A 23,241-nucleotide genomic window follows, 5' to 3' on the forward strand; every position below is an offset into this window, starting at 1 on the left:
TATTCTCTCATGCAAAGGAATGGAATTAGGCCCACAAAAGTAATTTGCTTGGAATATTAACCTGGGAAATGGGAGATACATTTGAACTCCCTTGTGGCAGAAAAGCAACTGAACTTGGGTCATTTACAACCTGATTATCCTAACCATGAGTAATTTTAAATAAAAAGAGGCAACTGGGATTTCTTCTCCAGCTGTGCTTGTCATAAGGCTTGATCTTATAATTGTGCTCTTAGGATATCTGCAGGATGAGACAAGCAGGAATTGGAATGAGAAAGGTAGATGAACAGCTTATATTTTAAATATAGGGAGAGTTCAAAAATATCTAATGTATATGCTATAAATTACCATGCATTCATCTCAAACTTGAAGAATGGCTTGTGTAATGCTGAAAATTCATACACATTTGTTAAAATAACCTTGCCTAAGGACTGTGTTCGGTGATCTAGGTGCTTAGATGCTCAATCCTGTATCTGGTCAGATGCTGTGTGAATTGACCCACCTGAAGCTTCACCCTGCCCTAGACACTTTGGCTACTGCAGGACTGTGTGATCAACAGGTGTGACCCCTGAGCCCTGTAATGAACAGCAGAAATGAAATAAAAGGTGTTGTGAGAACCAAGGCAATTAGTGAAAATGCTGCAGCATTTACAAAAATAGTTTTTCATGAGAGGGTGTTGTTTGGAGTTTCTGAAGCCGCACAAACCCAAATGGATGGAATGCTTTAGGAAGTAAGGAAAGATAAAATGATAATCTGAGCAATGTCCTCTCCTACATTATCAAAACAGACTTTTTATGTCTGCCTGTCTTATATGGGTGGGGGTTTTTTGGAGGGGATTTTTTCCAGTAGATTTTTACCAGTGCTATATGACAGCAGCCATTGATGACGTGGAGAGAATGAGGACAGAGATTGTTCTGAATGCTCAGCTGCAACAGACAGCCACCACAGCTAACATCTGTCTGTCTGTCTGTCTGCCTGCCCTCTTCCCCAGCTCCACTCAGCCAGCAGTATGCCTCACCCCAAGAATTCAGTTTGAAAACCGTGAAGAGTTGTCCACCCATGAGAATCAAAAAACTCAAAACCCACGAGAATTAAAAAGACCAAAACCAGACAGGGATGATGTTTGCTCTGAGTCTGGTATGGGCAGTGTCATGCCATGGTCACAGGACACCTGAGTCTGGAAGCCACTCAGCCTTCAGGGGTGATTGCTCCCTGCCTAGCTGTGTCAGTCATTAATTCCCCACAAGAACCCATGGGAGGAGAAGTGAGGAATAAAGACTGGATTTTCTATTTTAAAGAGATTGTATTTTGCATACAATTTTTCATATTTTTGTTTAAAAAAAAGCCTCACCCCTCTCCTTGCCAATAACAACCATATTCTGCTGCATCTAGAAGAAGCTCCTGTTTTGTTTCAGGGCTTTGAAATTAACTTTATATTCTAATAACCCCTTCCTCACTTAGGAACTCTTGAACGAACAGAAAATGATTGGGAATTCAAGGGTGCTGGTAACAGGGGCTGGGCATGGCAGGACCCTCTTCCCAGTGAAACCCTTGAGAATTAAGAAAAAAACACAAAAAATAAAAAAAAAAACCAGTCAAAATTTATTTTTAAAAAAAATTATAATTTATTTTTTAGAATACAAAATTTATTTTAAAAAGACAAAATGTATTTTTAAAAAAGCAAGGACTGCAAGACAGGCATGAAGGCAGTGCAGCCTGACTGGGATCAGCGGAGCCAGGCTTTGCTGGGATTGACTGCCCAGGTGCGGGGGTCCCAAATGGCAGCTGCGCACCATTCCTGTCTATCACCTGTGGACATGCACACAATCGCTGAATGGGACAGGTTGCAAGGGACCACAGTGGGACAATCTGGTCCAACCTCCCTGCTCAGGCAGGGTCACCCCAGAGCACACGGCACAGGATTATGTCCGGGCAGTTCTCGGGTATCTCCAGTGAGGGAGACTCCGCAGCCTCTCCGGGCAGGCTGTTCCCGTGCTCGGTCACTCGGACAGTACAGAAGTTCATCCTCACGTTCAGGTGGAACTTCCCGTGCACCGGTCTCTGCCCGATTTCTCTCGTTCTATTGCTCGGCACCACCGAGCACGGCCTGGCTCCATCCTTGGACACCCTCCCTTCGACACTGATAAACATGGATGAGCTCCCGTCCCAGCCGTCTCCTCCCGGGGCTGAGCAGGCCCAGCCCTCTCAGCCTGTCCTGGTAAGAGGGGAGATGTTCCATTTCCTGGATCATCTTTGTCTCACCCCGCGCTGGACCCACTCCAGGAGCTCCGGTCTCTCTCGTACGGAGGAGCCCAGACCCCGCTCCCCGGGCTCCCCTCACGCATTCCCGCCCCCCCGCCGCTCGAGCCGCTCGGGGCGGGCAGGGCCGCGCTGCCGTGGCAACGGGGGCGCGAGACACCCCGGAAGCGAACGCGCGCGCCGGCCCCGCCCCCCCCTCGGCGCTCGGTCTGGCGGCCCCGCGCGCGGCGGGTGACGACGTGTCGCGCGCGCGCGAGGGGGGAGCCGGAAGCGGCGCTGCCGCGTCAGGGCGCGCGCGGGGGGCGAGAGACGGAGCCGCGGCCCCGCAGCCGCCCAGCGACCCCGGCCCCGCCGGCCCCCGCCCCGCGCTCCCCCGGCCGGACATGGCTCTGCGGCCGCTTCTCCTCATCGCTGCCGCGCTGGCGGCGGCCACCGCGCCCGCCGCCGCCTTCTACCTGCCGGGCCTGGCGCCCGTCAACTTCTGCGAGGCCGGCAAGGAGAAGCCCGAGTGCAAGGTGAGCCCGGGGGGCGCTGATGGGAGGCCCCCGAGGCCGCCCGGGCGCGGCGCGGCCTGGGTGTTGTCCCCCTGCCGCGGGGCTGCGTAGTGGAGTTTGTCCCGAGGGTCTGGAGCCGCCGGGCCGTGCCGTACCGGGGCTGGGGCTGCCGGGGCTCCGAGCGTGGTTCCTTTCCCGCTGTGCTCAAGTTGCTCACAGAATTGTTAGGGTTGGAAGGGACCTCTGGAGACACCCGGTCCAACCCCCCTGCCAAGGCAGGGTCACCGGGAGTGGGTGACAGGACCGCGTGTAAATGTCTCCAGAGGGGGAGACTCCGTGACCCTCTGGGCAGCCTGTTCCAGTGCTCTGTCACCCTCAGCGTAAAGAAGTTCCTCTTCGTGTGGAGGTGAAACTTCTTGTAATTTAGTTTATGACCATTGCTCCTTGAAACGGAAATTGATGAGACAGAGGACCCAGCGGAATGGAGAGGTGCTTGCCTGGCTCTGCTCCGGCCTGGCTGGGAAGTGACCACGATCCCTGCGAGGGAAGGAGAGAGCTGTCGGCTCATCCTGTGACTTACGGCCACGTCGGGCAAGTAGCAAAGTAGGAAGCTCCGGCCGGTTTTCGCTTGGGTCCTTTCAAATCCCTGCAGGAAGCTGCAGCAAGTAAGGATGGCAGTGACAGGTCATGCCGAGGGGTGTGTGTGTGATTCTTGGCAGGAGCGAGCAGCTGGTGGCTGGAGCAGATACCAAAGTAAACATCCCGTAACACTTTCCTTGCTGTGTCTTCCTGGCTGCAGGAACCTGGAGTGTAGGGGCTGCCAGGGCCCGGAGTGTCAAGTGAAGCTTAAACTTACCTTCATGTCTGCAGAAGGGACAAGCAAAGTTTGCATAACCAAGTAACTCATTTGTAAGGATATCGGTGGGGAGCATTAATGCAAATCTCCTCTGATGAAAAATTGTCTTTGCTCCTTTGGGGCACCTTTTGAAGTTGTTTCCTGCTGCTGTGATGGAAATTACAGCAGACTGTGCTTTAATACTTGAATGAGAAAGTTCAAGGCTAATCAGTTTTATGATCCACGGTCTTACTACTGTAGAAAGCGGCTGTCTTGCACTTTCTGAGCTCTCAGCTTCTGCCTTGCATGAAACACTGGTTCATAATTCTTCAGAATAAGAGCTTCCTTAAAACTGTATGCTTTTGGAAAATACCATGTGCTGACTTTATCCTTCTGCTGTCCTGAATCAGCTGAGCTGGGAATAAGCCAAGCACACAATGAAGGCTGTTCAGTTGTAGTCCTGTGGACATTCTTTTATAGGACCACAGAAATGGTGTTTGGAAGTGACCTCAGCAGGTCACATACTGCAGCCTCATGAGTGTGGAGCATGAGAGGACAGAAAACACCACTCTTGTCAACGTTAGATCAACTCAGCTCTACCTTTGTTTAAGCAGGCTTTGGAAGCATCCAAGCATGGAGTAGCCATCTCCTCCCTGGGTGACCTGTTAGAGTGCTGCACCACCCTCGTAAGGAATGGGTTTTTTTCAAATACAGGCTTAAGCTTTCAAGCTGCAGTTTGTGTTTTTTCACAACATCCCTGAAAAACATGGCAATGTTTGGATTATTCCTGTTTTAAGCTTGTAGAAGGCAGATTTTTTTTTTTTTTAAGTCAGGTGGACCTTATAGCCTACTGTATTTTGTAACCAATCTGAGACACTTATGGGGTAATCTCTCTCAGATATCTCTGCATTTTTATTCCTCATAAAACACATACAAAATGTTTGTCTTCTCCTTAGATTTTATCATTTAATAAATGTGACATGAGGTACTAGGGTAATTTAAATGTATCACCAGCAGGCAGCTGAACACCTCAACAGCTGCAGTAGTGCAAAAATTCTTTCTGCAATTAGCCACCTCTTAGCAGTTTCCACATTAGACATAGGCATATGGAGAAGTCTAAAGCACTCTTCACATCTGATTCTCTCCATGTAGTCTGCAGCTGAATGTACTCTGGTTCCTGGTAAGGAGGAACAAAATATGATTGCGTTATTGCTGTATCATATTTATGTAAGTGGATAAAATGAAGCTTCCTTGGACAGGTTTCTTGCAGTTATCACAGTTTATTGCAATCTCAGTGCATTTTCCTCTGCCTGAGGATTTCGATCCACATGCCAGATCTCAGTACCTACTATTTGTCTGTTATGATCCCTGTGATCTCCTGTCCTGTGTTGGTGAGGTGGGATGAGGTGTTTACAGGGCACGTAGCTAAGAGCAGTGAGACCTGTGGCTTTCCCCCGTTATTCAAGTTTCCTGCCAATCTGCTTGGGCAAGCTCAGTTTGGCTGCTTCTTCTGGTTTTGGTAAGAAAATCATCAGAAATGGAATGGGATCTATGCAGACTGAAATAGTAATTCTTGCCTAAAGATTAAGAATCCTTACTCAGTTTTTAAAAATCCTGACTGCTCCAAAAAGGGTTTGGTGTTGTATGGAAATGGTTTATCAAATGTGCTGATCTGCAGTAATGCATATAATTCTTAGGAAAAATTGCAGCATTCAGTAAATCTTCTCTGATAAAAGTAGCTAATTTAAGGCCACGGTTCTGTGGCCAGCTGAGGCAGTCTAAGTCCCTGCTGCTGCTGAGAGTGAGAGATTTCATTGCTGCCTTCCCCTGGGCAATGTGTTCCTGTCCTCTGCATTGACTCAGCTCTGTTACTTGTTGTGCTTTTGAGCTTAACATGGCAGGAAACTATCCAACTTTTTGCCAGTCTAGTTTCCTGTTGTGTTTGGGAGTTGAAGTGACTTACAGAGTTATGGCAAGCATAGGCTACCCAGAGGTGAGCAGCAGGTCTGCATGGCTTAGGGCAGGGGAGAGCTGAGCCTGAAGGTGTGTCTTCATTTAGTGGGTTATGCTAACAGCTCACAGAACTTCTGTGGCTCCCAGGACTGCGTCCTGACTTGCACATGGACAGCTAAGTTATATCAGTAAAACACGGTACCCAACTGAAGTATCTGAGCTACAGATACATGTCAACATTTCTGGCTTTTCTTTTCCTCCAGAATTTCTTGATTTGGCTAAACTTGAGTGAGTTTTCATAGGGAGGAAATGCTCCTCTGTTGGTAAGAAAATAGATGGCTTGCTGTTGAAAGGGAGAGGGTTTGCTCTTGAGGGCATTCACCTTTGTTTTGCCCTTCAGCTTTTGTCTGATTACACAGTAAGGCAGCTCAGCTTGTGTTGTGGTTTAACCCTAGCTGGCAACTAAGAACCACACAACTGTGTGTTCCCTGCTGACCCCAGTGAGATGGTGAGGAGAAATGGGGGAAAAAATAACTTGTGGGTTGAAATAAGAACAGTTTAATTGAAAAAAAATATACTCATACTACTAATGATAGAAAAAGTAATAACAATTTTAATGAAAAGGAGAGAGAGAGAGAGAGAGAGAGAGGGGGCATGAAATCCAGGCAAAACAAGTTGCACAATACAATTGGTCACCACCCACTGATGGATGCCCAGCCCATCTCAGAGCAGTGATCATCCCCTTCCAGCCAGCCCTCCCAGTTTATATTCTGAGTGTGGCATTCCATGGTATGGAGAGGCCTCTTGGCCAGTTCAGGTCAGCTTCTCCTGGCCATGCTCCCTTCCAGCTTTTTGTGCACCTCTGTGCTGGCCGAGCATGGGAAACTGGGAAGTCCTTGACTCAGGGTAAGCACTGCCTAGCCACAAGTAAAACTTCAGTGTGTTATCACATCATTCGCTCATTGAATACAAAACACAGCAATGTGCCAGCTACTAAGAAGTAAATTCTATCCCAGCTGAAGTGAGGACAGCCTGCTGTGATACTAAGAACTGCTCTTCAAATTTTTTTTGTTTAAGTCTTTTGGTGTTTAAGTCCATTAGATTGGTTTACTGTGCAAGCAGATAACTGCCAAAAGCAGTGTATGGCAAACATTTGAATTTTATTGGAACTGCAAGACTAGAATAAGGGAAGGGATTTTGAGACTAAGAGGGAAGAGTGAGAGTCCTGTCCCTTTCAACAGAAGTGGAGTAGCCCATCTGTAATTAATGTATATTGATTAAACTAGTCTGAAACCACAGTAGACTGAATTTCAGGTTCTTACTCGAATTGATAGAGTTAGTGAAAAACTTCTATAGGAAGGTAAATGTGGGTATCCTTGCCTTCTCTTTGAAAAGAGATTCTGTTTAAACTTAAAATATATCAGTCTGAATGCATTGTTTAAATGATCATAGTTCAGTTTATAGTTACTACACATATAAAATTGTCGAGCATCCTTAATTACAGGGAGAAGTACTGGTCTCATCTGCACTTTCCTTCATGTTCTTTTAAGACTTCTATTACACAGAAGTTGTGATGATAACTAATATGACTTGGTACATTAAACTCAAACACTGGCAGCTGTGCTAATGATATTATTTTTGTGCATGATTTCCTGCTATCTTGTAATTGGAATGGTTATGTTAGCCTTTAAGTGTTTTTGTCATGTGGCCGCTGCTTTTGTGATGGTTAGATAGTGCCTTACTTGTGCTCCCAGCAGATACAGTTCATTACACATCAAGATGTACCATTACACAAATCTTACATTTTCACTTTCCTTAACCTTATTCTAACAAACCTATTTTTGTATATCCATGGGAGTTGAAGGAGTGCTTTAAATGTAACTGCTGATTATCTCTGCTCTTTCAGTCTGGAATCGAGCTGTTTGTGAACAGGCTTGACTCAGTGGAGTCTGTGCTCCCCTACGAATACACTGCGTAAGTATATGGTACCATTTGTGCCGTTTGAATTGTCAGTTCTTCCAAAAAGATGGATTTCATTTACCTTATAGTATTATGTACTACTTCTTACAGCAGTGTGCCACTGAGGCATGGCTATTTATTTTGCTAACATAAGTTTACAAATACAGAATTTTCAGTGAGCAGATGGATGCCTACATTCCTTCCTTTTTCTCAGTTTTCTGCTCATAACTTCAGTGCATGGATTTATAGGCCCTCATGCAGGTTGAATCGCTGTTGTAGTGTAACTTAAGGTTAAAATCTGTGTGTATAAATATATGATACTTTACTGCATCAGTTGTCACTGTAGATCAAAGTATTACCTCTGTCTTTAGTAGCCGCTGCCAGATGAGTTAAAGTGGTAATGAGGTGCGAACATCCCATCGATTATCTTAATGAGGTGTTAAATGTTTTCTTTGTACACATCCATAGGAGTGCGCTAAATGTATCAGTGCCTGGTACAACTATGGAAAGTTTTTGCTATAAATAGTATTTTGACTGTTAATATTGAAGAGCTTAAGCATCAGTTATGTCTACACTTTAAAGAACATTATTGTGATATATTTAAAAATAGATTGGAAAAATGTGGAGGATGTGCTATTAAATGTGTTGGTGAATAAAACTGTAATAACCGTTTAATAGTGTTTGTTGTAAGGGAGCTGTCTCTGTCTTTTTTATTTTTATTTTCCCTCAAATTCTGGAATCTGGTCTGCATGCTTTTTTTCTGAGAGTCATTATTAAACTCTAGATGAAGATTTAATTCTTGTGTATAATGTTCAAATAGGAAACTTCTAATTACTCAAAGAAACTTATGCTACACTGTTCTGAGATAGCTGATGAAGAGACTTCAGTGTTGGTTCTGTTTCATCTGGTTTATTCTCAAACCAGGATAGTGATTTTCACACCTCACAGGTTAAATGAAGAAATTGTTGTCTACAGGGAAAGGTGTATAGCTCCTTCACTTGTGATTAACATGTTGATTTGGGAACATTATTTGCAGCTGAGAATATTTTATTCATTTTTGTATCTTTTCTCTAATTCAGGTTTGACTTTTGTCAAGCAGAAGGAAAGAAGCGTCCATCTGAAAACCTTGGCCAAGTCTTGTTTGGGGAGAGGATAGAACCATCTCCTTACAGGGTTCGTTTTCTGTCAGTAATGTGTGCATTCAAATGTAACCAAAGGAGATCAGAATCTTGAAGATGATTTTCACAATGGCTTTATCTGAGAAAGCTTCAGCATCTGAAATTCCACACGATAAAAATCTGTCAGTTTAACCTAATTGTAACTGTGTGCTCTGCATTGTGGGGCTATAGCCTGAAGTGCTGTGCAGGTTATCTTCTCTCTTTGGGATCTGACAAAACCTGATTATTGCTGCTCAGCACTCCTGCTTCTTAGAACCAGATCTGAAAATATTGCAGCCATAAAATGGAAGAATTATAAATGGTGTTAGCTTGCTGGTCTGTCCTGCTGACTGAAGCTCTCACATGCTCTTCTACAGAGGTAGTTGGAGAGAAAGCTTCCAGTTGAAGCTGCCTGTGACAGCATGGCTGCTGAGAGGTCAGATCACTTATCTGGTAAATCATGGCAGAAAATGTGTGCTAGTCAGAAACAAGGAGCTCTTGCTGGAGGGCTCCTGCAGTGAGCACAGGAAGGGTTTAGAGCACACACCAGTATAAAAACCTCCTCTGGAGGGTTGATGTACCTAGTCTCAGTAATTTGTTAGGTGTTTTCATTATAATAGTATAGGCAATGAAATGTATGGGATAAATTGTTATGTACTGAAATAAGACCATTTGTTACAACATTTTTGCTCATGAGTCTTTCATTTTTCTTAGTTCACATTCAACAAGAAGGAGACCTGTAAAACTGTTTGTACAAAAACATATGATACCACAAAGCCAGAAGACAAACAGAAATTAGACTTTTTGAAAAAAAGTATGCTACTGAATTATCAACATCACTGGTAAGTTGGTAAGTCTAAAATTCATAGATTGGTTAGTGTAGTATGTTGGTGATAATTTAGTTTATACTTTTGTATTTGCAAGTGAATAGATGGAACAATAGATATGTGCACCTAATTTCTTCCCCTTCTGCTTTTACATAAAATGTTATATTGTTTGTCGTCTCCATAAAAAAGAATTCCTTCACTTGAAGGATAGGCATTAGGAGCAATGGAAATGAATCTGTTTCTAAACGCAAAGCTTTGTGCTTACTGTAAGATACTGCTGCTTTTTTCACCTGTAAATGTGGAAGTTAGTCCTACCTTAGCTTGAGAAAAGTTTTACAGGACCTTTATTCTTTTGCTATGTTATCTTTGTTTTCCTTGAGAGCCCTTGCGCTCACCTTGAATTGCTGTGTCCAGGAGACAGGATCAACAGTTCTTTTATGCAATGTTTGTTTCTCTTCTATGGATGTGGAAGGGAAAGGTGGCCAATGAAAACTAATTAATTAAATAATTTTGAGGAATGCATAAAGGCTTGGTCCTTTCCTGTTCTCTGGGCCTCTCTGTAACCATCTGATTGACCTTGAGCTCTGACATTGAATCCTTGTCAGATGGGCAAGGGTGGGGCGTGTGTTAAGGGTGGGGCAAGGCTGAATGAGTGTGCTGAATCTCAGGCAGATACTCAGTTTCCCAACACTGCACCCACATCCAAGACCCGTGAAATGTTTATCAGCAGGCTCAGTCTTGGCACTGGAAATGTCCTAGCCATGTTATCAGTGTTTATTTAGTGCTTGATGTGTTGGCAGGCTCTGCCAATGGCAGCTTTCAGGTGCAAGAATAGAAGGAACAACTTGGGCATGAGTTCCTGAGGCATGTCTTAGCAAGGAATGCATGAGCATCATTAATTGATGTCACTCATAGGTATGCTCTAATTGCACATATGGGCCTCCTGCTTTATGGGAACAAATGTGTTGGTCTTCATCTATTTGGATTTAAACTTTTTGGGTATTTTAGTAAAAATGCAGGTTGAATGTTGCCACTGTCATTAACTGTTTTTCTGTAATGTTATGTTCCATTCCTTCAATTTTGAAACAGCTGGAAAGGCAACAAGTGCATTTTCTACTGCTCTCAAGAACTGATATGGGATATCCCTTTGTGGGGATAAACTGTGGTTCACTGATGTAAATGTTCTGGGAGCCTCTTGAAAATGAGTGTAGTAGGAATTTGATAGGTTATGTCCGAAGGGTTCACAGGCAAGAGTCATGTGTTCAGGTAGGTGAACAAGGAGGCCTTAAAAAAACTCTGAAATGTACAGCTACTTTTGCAAGGATTTGAAGTGTATATGCCTAATGCTAAAACAAGTGGAGCTTCAAACATGCTGGACTTGATTATATTCCTCTTAAATACTGCATTTGTTTGTAATATTTGCACCACTTTGAATTTCAGTAATGCATGTGAGTCTGGCATAAAAGACTCAGCTATAAAAGGTTGTGTATGTTTTGGTGTGTAACTTAAAAATAGCTTCCCAAGACTACAAAGCTTGAAAGTAGTTAATTTTTTTAGAAAAGCCCATAACTTAAGGTGATAGAAGCTGAAACAGAACTGTGTAAAATTAATCATACAAAAAAGTACTTCAGACTGGTTTTGGGGTTTTTTTCCCTGTAGATTAAATTGTTTAAAAATATACTTAGTGTATTCAAGTAGAGGTTTAAGTAAGACATAATTCTGTTTTTCAGTGTGAAAACTTCCCTTGAATTCTAGGTTATTTCTTAATTCTTTTAATTGCATTTTTACTATATTTTTTTTCCTGCCCACTGCCCTAAAACTTAGGGACCAGTGAAAAATCCTTGGTTATGTCTGTTAGTCCTCCTTAGCCACAGCTTCACAACGTGGCCGTGGCTGGATTTTGTGATTAATGATGCATGCTCCAGGAGTATGGTACAGAGGTATGTTGTACAGGGATGAACAAGGTATCATAAGTGAGGATTCAGTAGAGGGTTATTATCCAGCTTCAATTTATCATAAAATTCCTGGGGAACACAGATGGTGCAAAATACTTCTAAGGTTTAGAAAGCCACTTAATAAGATTAGGAATTGACATACTGAATTGTACTCAACAGCTATACTGATATCTTGGCTGACAATGTTCATCACCAGATGTTCTTGAGAGACATATAAGAACACTGTTGAATAGCATATTTGCTCCACATGTATAATCTCTTCAAGTCATTTTAAATTTGAAGATTAGCTGTGAAAAATGATTTGCTTCTTAAACTACCAGTTTGCTCTGGCATTGCTGCTGCTGCTGCTTGAAGGCAGCTCAGGATGTCTTTGCTGCATAGATGCAAAGGAAAGCTTTTATCCAAACCAAACTTACTTGCAATATGTTAATGTTGTCTTGTTTTGATTAGGAGATGAAAACACTAACAAAAGCAAGCAATCTCTCTAGCATACATAATGGAGATAAAATTTCAAATATACAAGCACAGAATTGATTGAGTTGGAGAAGATCTCTAAAATCATTGAGTCCAGCTGTGTGGTGGGTTGAGCCTGGCTGGACACCAGGTGCCCACCAAAGCTGCTTTGTCACTTCCCTCCTCAAGTGGACAGAGGAGGGAAAATGTTGCAAAAAGGTCAAGATAAGTGTAGGGAGAGATCACTCATCAACTACTGTCATGGGCAAAACTGACTCAAATTGAGGAATTCAGTTTAATTTATTAGCAGCCAAATGAGAGAAGGGTATTGGGAAATAAACCCAAAGCTTACAACTCCTTCTCCCCACCACTCCCTTCTTCCCAGGCTCAACTTCACTTGCAGTTTTCACCACCTACTTTGCACAGGGGCACAGGGAATGGGGATTGTGGTCAGTTCATCCCACGTTGTCTCTGCCACTCCTTCCTCCTCAGGATCAGGACTCTCCACACACTGCCCTTGCTCTAGTGTGGGGTTGCTCCCATGGAGGAGTTTTTAATGAACTTCCCCAGTGCAAGTCCTTCCCATGGGCTGCAGCTCTTCAGGAACTGCTCCAGTGGGGGGTCCCTTCCATGGGATGCAGTCCTTTAAGAAGAGGCTGCTCCAGGTGTGGGTCTCCCATGGATTCACAGGTCCTGGCAAACCTGCTGTAGAGTGGCCTCATCTTTCCGTGGGGCCACAGGTCCTGCCAGGAGCCTGTTCCAGTGTGAGTCTCCCATGGATCACAGCCTTCTTCAGGGCACCTCCACCTGCTGTGATGTGGGGTTCTCCATGGGCTGCAAGCAGGTATCTGCTGCCTGTGGTCCTCCATGGGCTGCAGGGTGACAGCCTGACTCACCATGGGCTGCACTACAGGCTGCTGGGGAATCTCTGCTTCTGTGCTGGGAGCATTTCTCCCCCCTCCTCCTCCACTGACCTTGGTGTCTGCAGAGTTGTACATATTCCCACTCCTCTCTCCAGCTGCAGATGCTGTTGTGAAGAGGTTTTTCTCCCTTTCCTAATCTGTTTCCCAGAGGTGTTGCCTATGGTCACTTATGGGCTTGGCCTTGGCCAGCAGGGAGTCTGTTGGAGCCAGCTGGCACTGAGTCCCTCAGACATGGGAGTTCTTACAAAAACAGTTGTTTGATGGCTTACAATTTTTTGGTAATCATCTAATTAAAATGTTGCACACTCCTTGGTAGCTATAAATGAGAGAAATTATTAGGAATTCTCTTAAATAGCAAAAGAAGTTTTAAGAGTGCTATGAAAAATGTATTTGGCAATGAGGAAGCTGGAGAATTAATAATTTGTGATGTAGGCTTTTTAAAATTTTTTTTTGTTTTGTCTTAAACTTGAAATTGTCAATTTTAGCTGGTTCAGCAAATTTGATTATTTTGGACATTATTGAAAGACAAAATAATAAGTTAAGTTGTTACAAATTTGGACTGGGTGAGTTTTTGGCTTTGGGCTGTTTTTGCATGGGGACTTCATGAAGCAGTGCAGTGAATAGAGTGGTTTCAGTTGAAGAGCTCCATGCTTGTAACTCGTTTGGAACTTGGATTGGCAATCATTGCAATTCCATGGGTAGTATTATTCTTGTAGTTAATATTCCAGTAATGAATATAGCAAAGTAGATTAATGTTAATCTGGTTTTGTTTCCATTACACTGTGTATTTTGAAAAATGGTGAAGTGTCACTATGTCATTTACAGGATTGTGGACAACATGCCTGTGACATGGTGTTACGATGTGGAAGATGGCCAGAGGTTCTGTAATCCTGGTTTTCCTATTGGCTGTTACATTACAGAAGATGGCCGTCCAAAAGATGCCTGTGTTATTAATGTATGTTTATGCAATTATATATTTTTTAGTATATATTACTTCTTACTAATTTAGAGACTAGCATTTCTCCTGTGTCACGTTTCTATGGTGAGTCCTTGCTATTTTAAGAGCACATGTTGCCTAAAGATAGGTGAGTGTTTTGGTCTCTGCAAGTACCTCCATTTGAAAGCCTGATCTAAGCCTAAGAACCTTGTCTCTTATGCTTCTTAGTACAGTAGAGCTCTAAAAGATCAGGGGGTGAACATGCATAATATTCAGTACATGTGGAGGGTAAAGGTCATCCTTCATTGCCTAAGAAATGGAAATGTTTGAAGGCTTGGACTTGACATCTTTTGGGATAGAGGTGTTTTCAGTGGAAGCAGATTTGCATAGGTGTGTTTGTACCTCTGTGTACTTTTGGAAGGTTTGCTTTTCCTAAAACTGGGAGCTGATGGAAGAAGATTCTCTTGTGATAGATCATATAGTGGAGATCCAGATAAGTGCACTGATGTGGTGGAGATCCAGATAAGTGCACTGAAAGCATAAGATAAGAATACAACAGAAAGTCCAGGAAGTCTTTGACTACCACAGACCTCTTCCATGGCAAGGTCACTGAGAACTTGGGATAGGTTTTTGGGGTTTTTCAAAATGATTGGTTTTATTTAATAGATCTTACCAAAGATAACAATTTCTGTGGTTGCCAATTTTGTTTAATTGCCTCCATAATCAGTTGGTTTCAGGATCTCCATGTGAATGGATGCATTTATGATCAAATATGTAATCTGGCAATATTATTTTAATCTTATTTTAAGGCTTGCTTTTAATTAAAGGAAAATAACCTTTGAATAAATAACTGATGTACTGTAGAATAACATTTCATTTATGTAACTATTCTTATAACTGGGGCTGCTCTATAGAAAGGGTGGGGATAGAACACTTTAGAGGTTCTAACTGAACTTCAGTAGACATAGCTGTTAAATTACTTGTGAGTTTAACAACCTCTTAAGCTAACTAAATTCCAGGGTGATATTTCCTTCACCTGAGGTTTGCATTCAGCATTCTTAGCTGCTGCTTGTTCTTCATCCCTGTGCATCTTTGGTTTCAAAGGTGGTTCTGCCACAGAGAGCATTTATTTGCATCGTCTTGGGAAGTTCTGTTTAATTTCTGAAAAATAGACTCTTTGTTTTAAAATAGCTGATGCTTGTGAAATGCTTCTAATAACAAAACTTGTCCCTTAGTTATCTATTCAGGTTGTTACTTAAATAAAATAGGACATCTTCCGTTAAATTGATTAATAAATATATATATATATTAAATATTTTAAATGATTTTTTCTACTTTTCAATTTTACTAGACTGTTCTTAGCCTTAACTTTTCTAACTTATGTTTTTAATGCAAGAAGGCACTTATTGTCTTTATAATTTCCAGTATCTCACATTCATATTTTAGAACTTCTTGACAGAAAAACTATATGCAGTCTAAAATTCTGTTATGCAGACTTCTGTCTAAGGCTTTGTGATGTCTATATTTGTTGATTGTTCAATATAACCTTTTTTCATTGCAGTCAGAATTTCATGAAAAGGATACCTTTTATATTTTCAACCATGTTGACATAAAAATTTATTACCATGTTGTGGAGAATGAAGCTCTGGGAGCAAGACTAGTTGCTGCTAAACTTGAACCAAAAAGGTTAGTAGTTGAAAGTAACTTGTCATCAAAAAGTCATACATGCCAGGACACTTGCTTTGATCTGGGAACCTGCTGCTAGTCAGAAATGCTTTCATATATGTGACCTGGAGATTACCTCTTCTGTTGATTGATGCAGTGTAGTTAGGACAGTGTAATGTAATTTTGTAATTTGATGGACCTTGGTGCACTTTCTCCTACTTGGACCAAGAAAAGATAAAATAAAACCAGTAAGTGTTTGTGGGGTGTGATGAGTGTGTGTGTGTGCATGCATGTATTTCTCTACCAGGGAATATTCTGTCTTGTATCAGAACAGGACACCAGTGCCTGCTGCAGGCTTGGCTGGAGTGCAAGATTTGATCTGTTCAACAGTCAGGATTTGTATAGAAAGATTTCACAGCTACACTCATCAGTTGTCCTGGTGTCTGTGTGGCTTTTGCACAATTGGTGTCTGTTGTGTTATTTCTTAGCATCTTGTCTTTCATGGCATAACTGAGCTTGTAGCATTGTTGGTTCAGTTGAAAATATTTTTTCCTGAGAGAAGTTAGTAATTCTGCTGGTGAAATTTTTAAAATGTTTTGGAAGTTCATAGCAATACTAAGGCTTCTTTCATTTTTGGTACTCTGCTTTAGAGACTGTGCTCTTTTAAGAAGAGACAAATCTTGTTTAAGAAGTTCAAGTTTCAGAAATTCCTGAGCTTAGGATATGTTCCTTATGAGTCCTGAAATTTATGAGACATTAAGTACAATTCTTATATTGAAGGGAAGAATCCTTGGTATGCTTTTCTAAGATGAATTAATGCTTTCTTAAGAATGTTGTCAGTGAAGTGGCTTTCACTGTGTGTCTTGTCTCCCTGCAGTTACAAGCATACTCACCCAGACAACCCCGACTGCTCAGGAGTGCCCATGGATATAAGTAATAAGGCCAGTGGAGAAGTCAAAATTGCTTACACATACTCAGTTACTTTTCATGTGAGTACTAAGTACTGTGGTGGTTACCTCTTAAAATCATGCATTAGTACTCTGAATTATAAAGATGGGCAATTAAAATTGGCTCAGAATAATAAATTTGTAGTTTTAAAACTTTATTTGAACTGGAATGTCAGAGGTGGCTTGGGATTTAACCACATACATTACAGTTTTGCATACCAACACATACAGAGTAGATGTGAAACACATATGTGGTTTTTAAGTCACACTTTCCACATCTGCCTAGATTGTCTGGTAGATTATTTTTCAATCCAAGTTCTTAAGTCTGAGAAATTGTTTCATGTAGGTAGGTTGAAGCTGATAGTTTTCTGCCCTCCTGCTGTAAAAGCTGCCTTCTCTTTAAGGTCTTCCTCCCCTGGAATCCTTCAAAAGAGTAGGAAGCTGGTAGTCTTTGTTCTACTACTCTCCATTTAAAAGCAGAGGAGCAGTATATCAGGCAACTGCAGGCAGCAGTGATAGCTGAATGTTTTTCATTCTGCTGACAAGAGAGGGAGGTTTTGATTTTGTTTTGGTTTTCTGTAGATGGAGTTTGCTGGACAAACTGTTTATCAAAGTTCCCTACTCCTTCTCAAACTATTTCCACTCTGAGTTCAAAATATAATAAATAGTATAAGAAGTAGGAGAGATTACATTATGTATATACTATATATGATGATATTTTGAGAAATTATATCAGTTGTGGTGCTGAAATGAATTTGTATACCGAAAAGCAAGTATTTCTGGAAACCTGTGAGAAGACAGTAATCAAGAGTGACCTCAGCTTCATATTATTTGATTGTTTGTCCTTAAAAATGGCATGCCCAGCTGTGTGTGTGCACCTGTCTTGTGCACAGTGTTACATCAGTTGAAGGTAATCTTCTGAATTTCTATTGGGTTGGCAGACCAGGTCATCTCAGGAAGAGAAAAAAAAGGCAGTTTAGATATGAGGAAAAATGCAGTTCTGTCCTAGAGTCATTGATACTGGTTTAGAAATTTGTTGCTTCCTTTGAGACATGGTTTTGTTATCTCAGTGAACTATGTATGTGATCTTGACTACATTTTTTAACCCACCGGATTTTTTTCAAAATCTGGCTTTACTGGAAAGCACTCTTGTTCTTGTAAATTAGAAATTACTGAAATAACAGCCTGTCAGACACCTAGCCAGTTTTGTTAATTGGCTTGTTTAATAGCCACCTTCACCTTGATTAAAACTGTCTGTTCCTTTTTTCCTGTTTACTCTGCAAAATAAAACAAAAAAATGTTGTTTTTGAAGTGTTTTTGATCAATGAATGTTCATTTTGAATAAGTTTAATCTGTTGAAATGCCTGGAGGAATAATTTGCTTCCCTCTGCTAAGTTCTCTCTCCCCACCTGTCCTGCAGTGAAAGCTGTTTGTAATGGGATTGGTATTTGGTACTGAAATGAGGTTGGATGAAAGCAAAGGATAATTTGGACAGAGCATGATGTAGTGAGTGAAGTATCATCTGGAGACTGTATAGCATAGCTTAGTTTCTTGCTATATGGACTTATGTGCTAAAAAATCTATGTTCTTTCATTATTCTGCTATTCCATTCCAGTTCTTGAAGGGAGGGTGCGCAATTAAATTAATTTGGTAAGCCTTAATGTCTTAAGAAGACACAAGGGTTCCAATTCAGAAAATATTTTGGTTTAGATTCTATGGTCAAATCTTAGGTTTGCTCTAGGTAGCTGTTATTGAAGTATTCCCTGTAAAGCATGGAACTTGAAATTTCAGTTAGTCACAAGATTTAAGATTGATTTGCACAAACATCAGCTTTCAAATGTATGAATTGGATATTGACTGTATCTGATGTTCATGTGTTTACTCTTTCAGGAAGAAAAAAATATCAGGTGGGCATCAAGATGGGATTATATTTTGGAATCCATGCCTCACACTCACATCCAGTGGTTTAGGTAAGGAGGAAATAGGAGGAAATTTATTGTACTGAAGTGTTTACATTGCGGTTTGAATGATGATTTTCATTAATTTTCTCTTTTTTTTTTTTTTTTTTTCTTTTCAGTATTATGAATTCCCTGGTGATTGTCCTCTTTCTGTCTGGAATGGTAGCTATGATTATGTTGAGGACACTCCATAAAGATATTGCAAGATACAATCAGATGGATTCCACTGTAAGCCTAAAATGCAGTTCCTAAAATTTATTTGGAATGTAATTTTTCCAGTTAAATGTGTAGCTGTAACAGGCTATTTAAGTTGCAATCTGCTGTATTCTAATAGATGTATTTCTTTTACAGGAAGATGCTCAAGAAGAATTTGGCTGGAAACTGGTTCACGGTGATATTTTCAGGCCCCCAAGAAAAGGAATGCTGTTGTCAGTTTTTCTAGGCTCTGGCACACAAATCTTAATAATGACTTTTGTTACCCTGTGTAAGTAAAGTGGGGAGGATTTAGTTGATTGTACATGATTTTTCACTGCATGGTGCTAGTAAAAATAGCAGTATCATTTTGTCTATTTCATTAAAGTCACTAGAAACAGCTGGGCTGATGTAGTAGACATGCAGCTTAGTACACACAGATTGTAAGACAGCTGATGTACTGGCTTTAAGTCAAACATATAGTCTAAGGTTTCTAACATCATTTCTAAAATTGTGCATCTCTGCCTCACAGTTTTTGCTTGCCTGGGATTTTTGTCACCTGCTAACAGGGGAGCTCTAATGACCTGTGCTGTAGTTTTGTGGGTGCTGCTTGGAACTCCAGCCGGTTATGTTGCTGCCAGATTCTACAAATGTGAGTAATAGTTACTGAAAATGACAAGGCTTAAGTTCATTAACATAAATTATCATTACAGAACTGATTCTTATTTTGCTGCACTGTTTGCAGCTTCCCTCAGGGCAACGTGGGGAAATGTACTTACCTTAACAACAGAATATATATATATATATATAGAGCACTTAACATAGTTACACTGGTTTTGATGTAATCGTGCCTAAAGACCCTGAATTGTTCTTGCTGCTGTGTATTTGTGAAATTAAATAATAGTAGTACTAAGGTCATTACATCTTCACATCAGACTGTTTTCTGCTTCTGTTTCCTGTCACTGTGGGCACTGTGTAAACCTGCATTGAGTTTTAGCTGTGGATGTTGCTTGGTAACAGACACCTGCACCCCCAAACTGTGAACCTCAGTTCTTGCGTGCCTGAGACTGGTGATCTCTTTTTAGCTAGCTCCCAGTTATTTTGGAGAATAATGCTTATTGGACTGTCTGGAGCACGGGGAGAAGGACTGTTCTGTAGCTGTAGAAGTCAGCCCTGTGGTGTCTGGGCCCCTGACAGGAGTTAGTTGATACTGTGCTCCCTCACTGATCCCAGCTATTGTTTCAAGACCTGTCTGTCTGCCAGCCTCAGATGGTTGGTTTACCCCTGTATCCTCTGATTTATTTTAAGGTGAAGCATGGCATTCCACATACAGCTTGTTTTAATTACCTTACTCAAGGTGAAAGGTTTTTTGACTTGAGAGAAACGGATCTTTTGAACTACTTTAGTTGTGAATATATGGGGCTACAGGAGAAGTTTATTTCAGAACTTCAGCCTGGCAGTAGATACTGGAGATCTTCCTTCTTACCATTTGGTAGTTTTCATGTGGGGAAAACCAGTGGGAAAAGTGAGTTTGTATCTTGTAGGGAGTTTTTTGCATAGTGGTGGTGACATGAAAATGAAGTATTCCTAATATCCAAGCCAGTTAAGACTTAAACAGAAGGAAATTTTAGTACTAAGAGCATAATTGAGGATAGAATTTTTCTTGATATTGTGGTGTATGCTCTGTGTTTTGAAGGATATTTTGAAGTGTATTAGTGGTAAATTGAATCCTATGTCTTTGGTGGAAATGTAGTTTTTAAGGATAAAATTTAATATTTTATTTATTGGTAATCACTTAGTTGATACTTGAATGTTGTGTTTAATTACTAAGATAGTGAATGACTGATCCAGAGATATTTTTGTTGTTATAACAGGAAGTGGTTTATACCCTGTATTAGAGCATGTAAGCATGAATGGGGTTTTTTTAATAGTATACAAATAATGTGACATATAAAACAAAATGCAACTGAAATGGATATTCAATTTTAAAAGGTTTTTTTTTTTTTTCAAAACTGCATTTAGAAAGTGAAACATGAGTTGAAACTAAATGGTTAATCTTAATAACTGCTGTCACATTTTACCAAGTTTTTATGAAGAAATGGAAACTTAATTAAAATCACTCTAACCATAATCACTTCTGACTCTTGAAATAAAGAAGCATGTCATTATGGCAGTGCTCAGATGAAATTATCTGCTTCACTGCACTCCAGCAGGATATTTTCATTTGAAAGTATATTGACTAGAATTTTTATCAGCATAGTGCAAATTCATAAAGATTTTCTTTAAAAAGCTATCTTTGGTCTTTTGGTATCACCACTGCTTAATGCTGCTAAGACTCAAGAAAACATCACTACTTCTGTAAGCGTGTTAGTTCTGACTCTTCTGTAAGATTCATTGGCAAGAATTATTTCAAGAAAACTGTTAAGCTTGGTTTTCACATATTTATGTATCTTTACCTACTGAAACCTGCAGTCAAATGCTAGAAAGCTTAAATTTCTTAATCACTCCAGGTTTAAAACATTTTTTAAAGATTTAGAAATACTGCAAATCTGCTCCGTCTTTTTAGTAGATAAAGTCATCAGAAACACAGTTTTAGTTGGATACCTTTCCTGACCTTGGTCTGAGACGTTTTGCTTTGAAGTTCTGTGGTTAAGCAATAGGATAAGGAAATCCAATTTGATTACTGAATATTTAGTTTACTGGTTTTGGGCAGGATAGCACATGATTTGAGTATTTGCAAGTTAAGTATAACAGGTAAATGGACTGGAAAATTAATAGTTGAGCTTAATACATGTTTTAATGTCTGTCAAATGTTTTAATATACAGCATTTGGAGGTGAGAAATGGAAAACAAATGTCCTGCTGACATCATTCCTTTGTCCTGGGTAAGCTGAGAATATTGTCATGATTAAGAGAATTAAATTGCTTCTCTGATGTGCATAGCTAATTTTTTAGGTTTCAGCCATACAGGTAAATCTTACATTGTCCCTTTATTCTGGGAGCTCCAAGAGTATCATGGTGCTTTTGACAAAGATGGGTATGTTAGTGGCATATCATCCTTAGATTTTATTTTTTTTTTTGTAAGCATTTGTTTACTCTCACCACATGAAAAGGTTGATTAGGAAAAGGCATTATGATAGTAGTAAGTTTGAGGCCCACTTTTTCATTGTTTTCTTTCATTCTCTGGACTGCACTATTCTGACCTCACTGTAGTCAGTCTTACATAGTGTCATGTAATGTATAACCACTGTGATAATTTTTTCCACTTAATCACAGCAAGCAGTCTTACCCTGAAGTGTAGTTAAGACAAGCATATATTTGAAATAGCTTAGTTGGAACGTCAGTGCCTGCTGGAGTTCAGTCCCACTAGATTAACAAAGAATTGCTTGTCTGATCTCTTTGTTTTCATATTTTGTGTGTGTCATTTGGTTTTAGCAGAGATTCGTGCTAAAATCTCAAAACAGTGCCATTGTTTTGTCAGGGTTACTGAACGTTCAGAAGTATTTCTGTGCTCTAAGTGTGCTCTGTGTTTTTCAGAATTGTATTTGCGGATTTTTTTATCATGAACCTCATTCTCTGGGGAGAAGGCTCTTCAGCAGCTATTCCGTTCGGCACCTTGGTTGCTATTTTGGCACTCTGGTTTTGCATATCTGTACCACTGACATTTATTGGTGCCTATTTTGGGTTTAAGAAAAACGTAAGTGTTTCTGAGAATTTGTTTTTTTAAGGGTATACATACATAAACACACACAAATATTTTTCTCTGTATAGGCCATGACTGAGGTAGCACCTTAGCTAGTTGCACTGTTGGCTCCAGTTCAGTTCAGCTGCTTTAGAACTGCCTTAGAGAACCAGTCTTGGTATTCCAAGGCTGTGACACATGGTTGGTGACAGTGATACTTCTCTGCAGCAAATTGGGTTGTCATTCTATTTAATTGAGTGACTGCTACAGATAAATCAGTGATTTGAGCATTTTTATTTTAATTAGCATCTCTTTCATATACTAAAACAAATATTTGACCCAGCAGGCATGAGGGAAAGCAAATTCTGCATTTCTGGGTTTTGTCATGTATTTCTTGTTCCTGTCTGCCCTCTACACTGAGGATGTTCCCTGATCAAATTGCTAGAGTTCTGTGAAATCTGTTTGCATAAGTGTTCTGTAAATGGTTATCTCTGCTTGGTAGACATTAATTGTGATTTACTCCTAAACCAATCAATTTTACATATTTTTATGACAGCTCTTTGTGACCAAACATTTAATAATTTGGTGACCAAATCATTAAATAATGAGATTGGTTCTTTTTTTCTTTTTTTTTTTTTCTTAAAAAACTATTTACTGTTCCCCACAAATAAATTTCTATAAGTGCAGATACATTTGTGGGTTTTCTCCTGCATAGGAAGCCAGGATTCTGTCTCTCTGTAGATCTCTTGTAATACCTTCAGAGAATATTGTTTTAGTAGGCACTTTTTAATTCAGTGGGCTTTTTCTGATAACCATGTTGAAATTCCATCAAGTTCCCCTGCATTGTACAGGTGTGTACATCTTTTAAGGAAGGAAGATTTGATAAGCTAATCAGGCAATGTGGTAGGTGTCACAAAAACTTGAAAATCAAATCAGAAAGGAAGTATCTGTTGGTGCTTTTGATGTAATTGTTATGAAAGCCAAAAGATAGAGTATGCATGTATCTTACAATGCTTTACATTGTTTTCTCTCACCATGCTGATCCATGC

The 23,241-nt window shown here is 40.5% G+C and overlaps 1 protein-coding gene across 1 annotated transcript in view; it reads left to right on the plus strand.

Annotated features, from left to right (window-relative positions):
* Nucleotides 1-2,613: 2,613 nt before the first annotated feature.
* TM9SF2 (transmembrane 9 superfamily member 2) overlaps nt 2,614-23,241 on the plus strand; it is a 28,262-nt gene continuing 7,634 nt past the window's right edge. Inside the window, exons 1-13 of the mRNA XM_063149596.1 lie at nt 2,614-2,771; nt 7,445-7,512; nt 8,577-8,670; nt 9,369-9,496; nt 13,638-13,767; nt 15,311-15,435; nt 16,292-16,403; nt 18,252-18,331; nt 18,439-18,547; nt 18,671-18,803; nt 19,044-19,163; nt 21,338-21,395; nt 22,048-22,207. Of these exons, the coding sequence (XP_063005666.1) occupies nt 2,640-2,771; nt 7,445-7,512; nt 8,577-8,670; nt 9,369-9,496; nt 13,638-13,767; nt 15,311-15,435; nt 16,292-16,403; nt 18,252-18,331; nt 18,439-18,547; nt 18,671-18,803; nt 19,044-19,163; nt 21,338-21,395; nt 22,048-22,207 (1,449 nt within the window). The 5' untranslated portion in view covers nt 2,614-2,639. The remainder of the gene's footprint in view (nt 2,772-7,444; nt 7,513-8,576; nt 8,671-9,368; nt 9,497-13,637; nt 13,768-15,310; nt 15,436-16,291; nt 16,404-18,251; nt 18,332-18,438; nt 18,548-18,670; nt 18,804-19,043; nt 19,164-21,337; nt 21,396-22,047; nt 22,208-23,241) is intronic.

The sequence above is a fragment of the Melospiza melodia genome, chromosome 2, assembly GCF_035770615.1.
Source record: "Melospiza melodia melodia isolate bMelMel2 chromosome 2, bMelMel2.pri, whole genome shotgun sequence".
Taxonomy (NCBI): domain Eukaryota; kingdom Metazoa; phylum Chordata; class Aves; order Passeriformes; family Passerellidae; genus Melospiza; species Melospiza melodia.